Raw genomic sequence first — 10,406 nt, forward strand, 5'->3', positions numbered from 1 at the left:
ACATAAAAATCTGCTACACTGGGCTTCTTTAGCCTGGAAAGAATTCTACAGAGAAAGTGTAGGATGTCTGTAAGGCCACAAATGGTTTGGACAAGGAATCAGCAGCCATCAGTCACTGGTTCTGAACCTGTAGGAAGATTCAGGGGAGCCAAGGGAGTCAAAGACACACCGCCAGTGCTCCCCCACAGCCCCACTCCCACATGGTGAAGTGGTGTCCACAAAAAGTCAGACAAATTCCTTGAAGGCCCATTCATCAGGAGCTACTGACACAGTGATGTGTCTGTGGCTCCTAGATCAGGAGTCCTGGCGATCTACAGGCTTGCAGGGATGGGATCCCTTCTGCCTGCACTGCTACCTGCTGCTGAAGACAAGGAACAGCTCAAGGCATCTCCACTCTGACCACTCTCATACAATCGTGTCCAGTATTTTATGTCTTCAAGATGCTGCCTGTTCCATTGTGCATCAGCTCGAACTGACCAACCCGCTTAAATCCAAGGTTGACTTGTGTGAGGCCTGTTCAATCAGGCGGACACCTCACGTCTTCTCAGCAAGAGGGTTCAGAACTTGCACATGAGGATTTGGAAGCATTTAAGAGCAATTTCCACTAAGTGAATGGTGTCTGAAAAAAAGTACAATAACCCCACACACTTCTGCACACAGGAAAACAAAAGCATCACTAAACAAATATTTTAGTAACGTAAGGGATGCCGAAATGTGCATTCAGTACCTAAGCCTTGCCTTGTACAAACATTTGGCAGCTCAGCATCGGGGCTCTAAATCACGCAGTGCACCACAACCACCCCACATCATCTTTGTGACACGTGCTCTTTACATTTAAAATTGGAAAATAACCCGGAGTTACAGGCTACTTCAGAAACACAGCTTGTTCTCGATGGTGAATGGGACTAACGTACAACCTGACTCACGCCTTGCTGGTTCTGTTGGAGTACTTACTGTTCTCTGCACTTGTTTCACCTTCTCTGGCCAAACAAGCACCAAATGAACTTCCTTCAAAAGTTTAAGAGAACAATTCTCTGTACCTGGCTCGGGGAGGTGCACAGCCGGGCTGTTCTGTTATCCCAGAGGAAGGACAGAGCCTCCCCTGTGCTCTGCAGCACACATTTTAATGAAGTAAATACTAATGGTTTAGCAAAACCAGCTGATTTTCACAGAACATAGATGCAACCTGAGACACTGAAATCTGCAAGGCAAGTCACGTGCCCCAGTTTTTCTTCCCTTACTTATAAGGACAGTGCTTTAACTCTCCTTAAAATAGGATTAGTTTTCTTCTCCAGTCTGTGCGGAATAAAGCACCAGCTTTGTCCCATCCAGGATTTATTTTTGGCTGGATGCTTTATATAACAAGCCTGAAAAATTCATTTACAAAAGATGCAGAGACCTTCAGAGCGGTGCTGAGCACTTCGTTTTGTGTCATGCAGTTCCCCTGAATTCCTTTCATGTCACGTAGCATGAATTCTACTTTGCAGCTTCGTTAAATGCTCAGCAGAACCGTGCCACAGAGTTAACCCTTCAAAGCTCACTCAAGCTCCAGTTATCATACCTGTGGGCATGGCCACGACTTCAGAGGAGCTGGATAAATTCACATCAGCTGAGCACCTGCCCCCCAGGATCACCAGGTCTATGTAAAATTTAGGATCTGGAACTTCTCACCATTGTTTTCTATTGAAAAGCATGGATTTTTAAGAAAAAAATAAGATTTTGTTTATATTTGAGTGTACGTGGTTAGAAATCATAAATAAACAAGTACGTATTCTTGCTTGAACACGGGTGCTTCTTTGCTTTTGCTAAGCTAAACAAATCACCTACCTCGACAAATAAGTTGATGCTGACACCAGTATCAGGGATGAAAGAAGAGTGAGCTGCTAAAAACAGAACCTTTGGGAAGGCAAAGAAATGACAGCTGCATGCAAAAACCAGCATAACCACCAAGCTTTAAAGACTCCTCATTCTCCTAACAGACTCAGATCCTGGTATGGCTCTAATTGTAATAGACAGATGTAGGAAGGCTATTCCCAGACAAAAATATTTCACCTACTGGCAAAATAAGCCACATAATGCCAAGAATCATGCACTAAACAGTGAGCAACCAACACTCCTACCTTGGGAAAGGGTTAGCATCTTTTCTCAGGTGCAGGCAACTACCACAGGACTGAGCTCGCTACATGGCATACATCTGCACCAGGGGAAAACAAAACAAAAAGTCTTCAGCCCATCAGCTCCAAGCAGGCAAGGTTGGCAGCTCCGTAAATGAGTCACAGTGCTCACTAGAGGGCAGCAGGAAACAAAGCATAACCGGTGAAAATCCAGGAATTCTCAAAACAAGGGCCACAAGCTTCAGCCAGTCAAAAGCACAGGTCATCTACCTAGAAAAACACAATTATTTCTGAAGGTGCTGGGGCTCCCAGTTCAATTGGAAGCGCATTTGCAAGTGGAAAAACGTTATCTTCCTGCAGTCCAGGATGACTTTTCATACTAGCACAAACCCCCTTTGTACAGCACCCTCAGCTTCATCTTCACATCAAGCCAAAAAGCGAGATACTCTTTGGGCAGCTTCTATCTCATGGGTAAAGGGAAACTGGCAGAAGTTTCTCTATCTACGGCAGCCAGGAGTACAAGAAAAAGCCTTTTTTAATCACAGCTGTGGCTCCTTCTGAAAGTGATTCAGAAGATCACATATGTTTGGGATATAAAGAGCTAACACTGACCCCTTAAAATGAGACCTTATATAAAAGTCTTCAGTCTTCTGGCTGTCCTCAGCAAGGGCAGACAAAAAACCGTTCTGGAAATTCTGCTACTTTTGGAAATTACAGCCAAGCTGTCATTTCTATACCAAACAATGAATGAATACACCGAGTTCTGGGCTGAACTCTATCTCCAAGCACCCGTCAAGTGCCAGCCCTGAAAGGTTGCTGCTGACATGAAAAGTACAGCCTGCTCCTTTCATTTTCAGCTTCTACGTCAGCACTTGTGCACAACTCCCCTACAGAAAAAGCAGAAACCATGCCAGGCTTCTTCAGTAAACACAACCCAGCTCTGCGGAAGAGATTAAGCAACTCTTGACAGACAGGTAGACACAGTAAACAGAGGAGAGCATTTAAGGACACATCAGAACACATGCACTGACATTAATGTGACTCCTCGGTTGCTAATAAAAGACACCACCACTCACTGCAAAGCTAAACATGTAAATTCGGTGGGTATGCGCAGTGTTTTTTTCACAGAACTCACAATTGCCTACAGAGCTGAGAGCTGTGTTAGTCTGGAAACCTCTGCTTTGATTAACACGTGGTTGACTAAAAAATAAAACAGTCCAAAACCCATGATTGCTTTTATGTTTTAAACTGGGGTATCATCTTGATCAGGTCTGCTCGCCTCAGGATTTTAGCACAGTAGCAGCAGCAGTGCCACGGCTCAGACTCACCCGTTTCACCCAAGCCTTTCTGGATCCAGGCCATGGAGAAATGCTCCTCAGTTCCACGCTGTTTCCCCCATGCCCTCACCAGTAGTTAAGCACAGCCTGTGTTTGAAGGAAGCCTTGGAAAAACATCCATCAAAAGGAACATACAGCCCGGCTCCCCACAGGGGAAAAGCAATTAATACCCTAACATTACTTTTTCCAGAAGCCACCGCTCTGGAAAGGCTGTAACCCCACATGAAAGGCAGGGCACACTGCTGACTGCTCCGTCTTGCCATATTCCTGTGCTGCTGCCAGCAGGAGCAGCTGTCCCCCCCATCTCAGCCACGCAAATATTCTTGTGGCTGCCAGTTGTGGACGGATTCCCTGAGCTGCCTGCTCGTGGGGCTGCCTGAGTCGCAGTGCCAGCGCTAAGGATGGAGCAGGAGCAAGAAGCAGGGCTGCTTTGGGATCCTTGCTGTGTTTGAGAGCTCGCAGGAGCCTGGGGAAAATAATCAACATCTGGGCTCAAACACAAAGCAAACTGCAAGAACAGAAGTAGTGACTTTGGAGATGGTAACTAAAGGTTGGAAGCCTCTACTTGCATTTTTCTGAGAGCTAACCATTATTGAGAGCCTCTCCTATCACACACTGAATTATTTCTGTCTCCCTGCTCCCCCCAATTGCTTCAGCATCCCTCCTTCCTCTTCTACTGTCATCCTCCCCCTATTTTCTTCTTTCCTGTGACACCACATTTCCCTCCCATCTTTCCCTTCCCCTGGGTGACCCCCTCTACCCACCCATTCTCCTAAGGACGGATCTTTCTCACAAACTTTTCACGACAAAGAAAAAGAGACCGAAGGAGAAGCTGCAGGACACGCGAGGAGGATCATCCCTGCCCGCTCCAGCCAACAGCCACGCAGGCAGACTGATGCAGAATAGAAACACCATAAATAATGAATGGGATTTCTTTTTTTAATTATTTTCCAGCATAAGGGGGTGTATAAGAAAAAAGGAGGCAGACCAAAACTTCACCGATCCAATTTAATTTTCTCAGCTACATAAACACTTGAGCTCACAACACCAGTCGGCTAAAAGCACGCTTATCTGTTAGGAGAACACAGCCCTCGCTCCCACACTAATCCTGAAGCCATTCATCCATGGATATTAGGTATTCAGACTCAGATATTCAACAGTTTTTCCACAGGACCTCTCTGTTCTTGCCTCAGGATACCTGCTATCCTGAGGCTCTGTTTCCCTGACTAATGGGAACCACCTTCTGCTGTCAGAGGTGATGCAGGCTCTCCAGATTAATAACATCTACCACTAATGACTCAGGCACTAGGCATACCTCCGTGTTCACCTCCGACTCCCGGGGCTGGGATGGCACAATATTTTGGTCAGTCTCAGTCCGGCTCGTGGCAGCCATCAGATAACCCAGCTTGTGCTGTCACTCTGCTGCTCTGCTAAGGAAGCTGTCACATGCCCGGAAACCCAATGGCCTTTTGGAAGTGCTTTTGAATCAGAGGAAGATCCCCACCCCTAAAATACTCTTTCAAGTCTGATGAGAAGACCCATTACCCACACTGTCCAAGCCCCAGAAGAGTATTCTGATCACACAGCTTACAGGGCTGCAAGCTATAGCCAGAAGGGATCCCGATTTATTTTATGCCATGGAACAGTTTACAACATGAAAACAAATAAGCAAAGGAGCTCCCTTGCCCAAGACAGAACTTGCCTGTAAAAAAGTCTGCCAAAGGCAGATTGTTTTTAAAGGACTCCTGTTTTTTGCTGCTACGCTGACCAAACACAATGGATTAGAGAGCTAAGGTGGCATCAAAAAAGAGAGTTTCAGGGGGTGTGCGTAACAGTTCGACACATAAAAAAGAAAGGAATGGGAATGTTCAGAGCACCAGCTGGGTCTGATGTGACACTTGGTTACTTCACCACCAGGAGCATAAGGTCAGGAACCTTTCTACACTGCGCATCCCACAGTTACCACAATTGTGTTTGTGGTTTTTTTCCAGCTGTGAGGTGTCTCCAAAACAAGCGATGAAGGAGAAGGCTCCTAAGCCCACTCTGCCCTTCTCAGTACATCTGGAATCCCTGAAAATAGCAGGGGGTGTTGGAGACAGCAAGGGTGAAGGGCCTGGCATCGCAGCAAACCTCGGTACCAAGCTTTAGCAACATACTCCACACTGCCAACAACCCACCCAATGCTATCATTTGGGCTGCAGACTGCGTATCTTCATTTCCACAAAGGTCACCCCTGCTATGCCCCAGCCCAGCCTTAGGACAGAGGAGTGGCCATAACGTTCTTCTCTGCATCCCATTCATCAAAGCAATCACATCCAGGTGCCCCGAGACACACTAAAGGGTGTTTGAGCAATTAAGCTGCCCTACACGTTGTGGTAACTGTCTCACAGCTCCCAGAACTTCTTCATACCTGTGACACAGGGCTTGTGAAATCTGAACAGACAAAAGCCCTCCAGCCTGTCCCACCGTTACAGGAACTTCCCCATGCTCACGAGAGAGGAAGGAGGCTTGCTCAGGACATTCTTTGTAGTGGTGGTCAGCACACTTACTCACAAAAAAAAATGCAAAACCTGAAAGCAGACTTCATTATTCTTCTAATGAGATACGGATCATGGCTTCACCGTAAAAAAATTGCAATAGTAGCCTAAGACACGTGACTTCCTGGTCCGCAAAGGGAAACCAAGGAAGGATTGGTATCTAATATTTGCAGATTTTATCACAGGTTCTGGATGTCCCACAATTAAGAGGTGAAGACAACTGCGCTAGCAAGTAGTGAGGATTGACTGAGCTAGACTAGTTTGGCTGATCCCACTGCTGCCCTGTTTAGCATGCTAAATACCAGTATCCCCACTGTAAAAAGAAACAAACAACAGAAAAAAACCACCTCATGCATTTAATTCCAAGCAGAATTCTTGATTCTGCAAGGCCAAAAGAAGCTACCTGGTGCCTGAGGATGACAAGGCACCAAACTCTACTTTGACACTACTTAAAACTACCAAGTAATCAGAAATATTATCAGCCACGTTACACCTGCTCAGCCTGCAGATTTGCCTTGACAAACCATCTTCTCACATTATTTGCGATCAGATTCACCCACACAACATTAAACATAATTACCACACCCCTGCCATATATTTGTACTGGCTGGGCTGAGGGGTGTCTCCGGGCCACTGCATTTTGATTTAACACTTCTTGAGGTATATTGACACTGGTGAGGCTGAGGGATGTAGTAATCAGAACGTCACAGACATCAGTTGATCCCACATATGCCAATACTCCTGAGAACCTGGTGTAAAATGCTATTTCTGCAGAAATCAGCCCCCTCTGAATAAAGGAACTGCTGCCTCCCAGAGCTGAACTGAAGCAGCTCCTCACATTCGTGTCTTAGCACCAGCACACATTCTCTCTTGTATTATTCAAGCAACAGGCTACAAAGGCCATGTCTTGAGCTCATTAGTGGAAGATACGTGGTGAGCACACGAAGAGAAAAAGGGAAGAATTGGCGTTGATTAACAGTAATTTGAGATAGTATTTCCTCCTGATGCCTGTAGGATCGCTCTGTGGGCTTGTTCAAGTAACCCTCTTCCTCTGAGAGCACACAAAACGTGGATAAATGGTGTCATCAAAACAGCAGCAGCTGAGAGCATCCTCTGAACTGCTCTCCTATGTCTCATCAACCCACAATGTACATTGCATCTGTCAAGCTAGAACGGACTGTACTTCTGGTAAACCGTGTTTTAAGACAAGGCAGGTGCACCTGTGACTGACCACTGTTACTCACTCCAGTGACGTGCACAGATAATGCACTGGATAAGGAAAGACCACGTGAGAGGGTAGAAGCTGTTACCTGGGAGTGGAGAGGGAAAAGAATCCGGAGAACAAAAAGGCTCCTCACTGCTCTCAGTGCTGCTTGGAGGCTGGAAGATCTCTGCTAGGTCACAAACAGAGGGCAGGTCCAACATGCTGCTCTCCTCCGAGTGGAGGCTTGGTGATGGCTCTTTTCCTTCCATGGTCCCACTGCAGAGACATGGAGTTGATTGAGCAGTGTTTTTAGAGCATGAAAACCTGAGCAAAAGACAACCTGGCATTTCTGCACTGCTCTGTGAGATGAGAAAAGCTGTTTTATTGTATTGGTACTGAAGTTAAGAAAAGAGCAAGATTAAAACAAAACAAAAAAAAAAGCACAACCCTCAGCCCTACATTGGATAAGTAGGAGCCCACAACATATCTGGCTTTTTTAGAGGCTTTCCAGAAGTACAGATTCAGTCGCCAGCCCTAAAACAGCCTTACACCTGTAGCAACACCAAATAGGAATTGACCTAGCACCTGCTGCAAGGCCTCATGCCAGCAAGACTTCTCAGGCAGGAGCTTCACTGAAGCACATACAGTGAGAATGACAATGAGATTGAGTGAGATAAACGTGAGCTGAAATTTTGTTCTCCTCCCTCACTTAAGTAACAGATGATGCTTTTCACAGGGAAAAAAATGTGGACAGAACAAAAATGTTTCTCATTAGATGTGAATTTAGTTCCCAGCTCTTACAGAGACTGCAGGAGATTTTGCCCACATTCCTTCCATCATCTGTTTTGTCTACTTACACGTAGTACAAAAAAAAAAAAAAAGCAGATTGTGTCTCTGCACTGCCACCTCCACCAGCTGTATCCTTGTGCTATCTTGATAAAGAACAATAGGGCAGAGAAACCAGATCTAGTGGACAGGCAACAGATCAGGACCCTACAGACGCTCATTTATTTCCTTTTTTATAAGGAAGTATAGTGCTTTCTTAATTTTACCTCAGGGGTTTTATAACAGTAATAAATGCTACAGTCACAGGGGTGAAAGAAACCCCTAGAAGTAATTAGCATTGAAAAAAATAAGTGAATAACCCCATAAGGTTTTTATTTAATAAAAAATAAAAAATAAATAATTCCTCAGGTGCTTCTGTCCTGAAGAAACTTGTAGCTAAGACACACCTCTGACCTTTGCAGAATGCTGACCAACCTGCTAATGAGCAGAGTGAAGATGTTGGCTGTGATACTGGAACCCAGCTGCCTCGCATTGGAGGGACAAGCAAGGTCAGTGCATTCATGGAAACTTTCCACAGACAACAGAGTGGAAAATTAAAAACAAAACAAAGGACACAATCCTCCCCCCACAGTTTCTTTACAGACAAGGTTCTCCTCCGTTGATCTTCATGCCCCAAATCACTGATGATCTGTGCATAAGGAAAACAGAGATGAAGAAACGTGCCTCCAATTTATTTTCCTGTTTGGTGCTACTTTTTAAATACATAAACACTTTACAGAAGTCTAATTCAGTCCTTGGCCTGAAACAAACAAAACACCCACAACTCTATCCCTCGAAGGGCAAATGGGAGATTATAGCAAGAGGAGATGCTGGTGTAGTACCACAGCAGCCTGAGGCTGATGTTGATATGTGTGGGCTGCTGGGATCCTGGCCTTCCCTGCTAGCTGCCTCGGCCAGCCTCTTTCCTTGCACTGCCACAACAGGGCTAACAACATGGGCAACCATGTGATGATCAGGTCCAAACAGTTCTTCTCAATTAAAACTAATCACTCCCATCCCCCTGAAGTTCTCTCTTAGATCAGATCCCTCCATTTCTCCAACTTCAGAGTGTACTTTGACCGTGTAAAGAAATGTAGGCCAAGGTTGCAGTGGTTCTACTTCCAGAACTGATGGAGAGATTTGTTTGTGAAGACAAACAAGATCTCAGCTCAGCCCTGGGCCTTCAGATGCGTGAAGAGACACACTATTACCCCTGTGCCATACCTGGGAATAGCGCTGATGTTGGAGCAGTCACCTGGGGCAGATGCCAAGAGCAAAGAGCTTGTCACTGCTTCAGTATCCCCTCCTTCTTCGTGGTTTGTCAATCTCAGCTCGCTGGAATGAAACAAACAGCCTGGTTATATGCTTTGCATCAGCTGATCAGGCTGACTGGATGGTGTGACCTTTCAAAAGGCATATACCAGCTGAAGTCAACAGTCAGTCATCACACATACCTCTGTTTGTCAGGCCTGGCAGAGAGAAAGATATTTTCTAGGAATCAGAAATAGCATATCTAGTAATGCCCTTATGCCTTCAGACAGTGATGGAGACCTCCTGGAAAGGTGCAGGTACATGGTAGAAATAAAGCCAAGGTTTTCTTCACAAGAAGCTGCCAGATGGGCTGTTTACTCAAAACCAATAAAGAAGTAAAGCGAACTACTGCTGACACCCTTCCCTCCCACTTGTGGATGCACAGATTATTTCCCCACCAGGTTTATCTAGTACTGCTTCCACACCAACACGTGCTTACATCAAGCTTTTACCAGGAAGAGGGCAGCAAAATCCAGGGTGCAGATACAAGCCATGGGTCCAGGAGACCAAATCCTGTCCGCTCCCCTCTGCCATTACCTCAACACTTCAAGCAAGTGATTAGGACAAACATACTTCCAAGAAACTGGTGTTGCCTTCTGACCACCCTCAACCTGTGGCAGGAACTTCCCACACAAATGCTCTTTGTTGCTCCTGCACAAATATAGGAGGCAGATGGCATCCACAGGACATTATGGGCACGGTGGAAGGTGTGAGGCACTCGCATTACCAACTGCCATGTTCAGCTGATTTGGGGGGATGGAGGACAGGAGCCCTCTTGAAGCACCCTCCTCTATTTCCATCCAGAGATGCAGTATTTCAACAACTGCTCCAGCCTGACCAAAGCCCTGGGTGCTTTGCAGAGAAGGGAAACAGGAGCCACACAGGGCAAGCTGAAGGGAGCAAAGGGGTTGTGAAGGTCCCCATGAGCCTGAACCCCCACAGCCCCGACGGGGGGAGCTATGGCTGCTGAGGTGTCTATATCCATTCCCGCCAACCTTCCCCCCGCTACTGAGGAGAAAAGCGTGCTGCAGCACCCGACAGACAGCAAAACATGGCAATGGGGACGATAAGGGGAAAT

The 10,406-nt window shown here is 46.1% G+C and overlaps 1 protein-coding gene across 1 annotated transcript in view; it reads right to left on the reverse strand.

The window, feature by feature from the left end:
* Window positions 1–9,273, reverse strand: part of SHLD1 (shieldin complex subunit 1) — a 34,262-nt gene extending 24,989 nt beyond the window's left edge. The window contains exons 1-2 of the mRNA XM_084285340.1: window positions 9,242–9,273; window positions 7,299–7,468 (exon numbers count right to left, since the gene is read on the reverse strand). Of these exons, the coding sequence (XP_084141466.1) occupies window positions 7,299–7,461 (163 nt within the window). The 5' untranslated portion in view covers window positions 7,462–7,468; window positions 9,242–9,273. The remainder of the gene's footprint in view (window positions 1–7,298; window positions 7,469–9,241) is intronic.
* Window positions 9,274–10,406: the final 1,133 nt, after the last annotated feature.

Source organism: Netta rufina (assembly GCF_964035555.1).
Source record: "Netta rufina genome assembly, chromosome: 3".
Taxonomy (NCBI): Eukaryota; Metazoa; Chordata; class Aves; order Anseriformes; family Anatidae; genus Netta; species Netta rufina.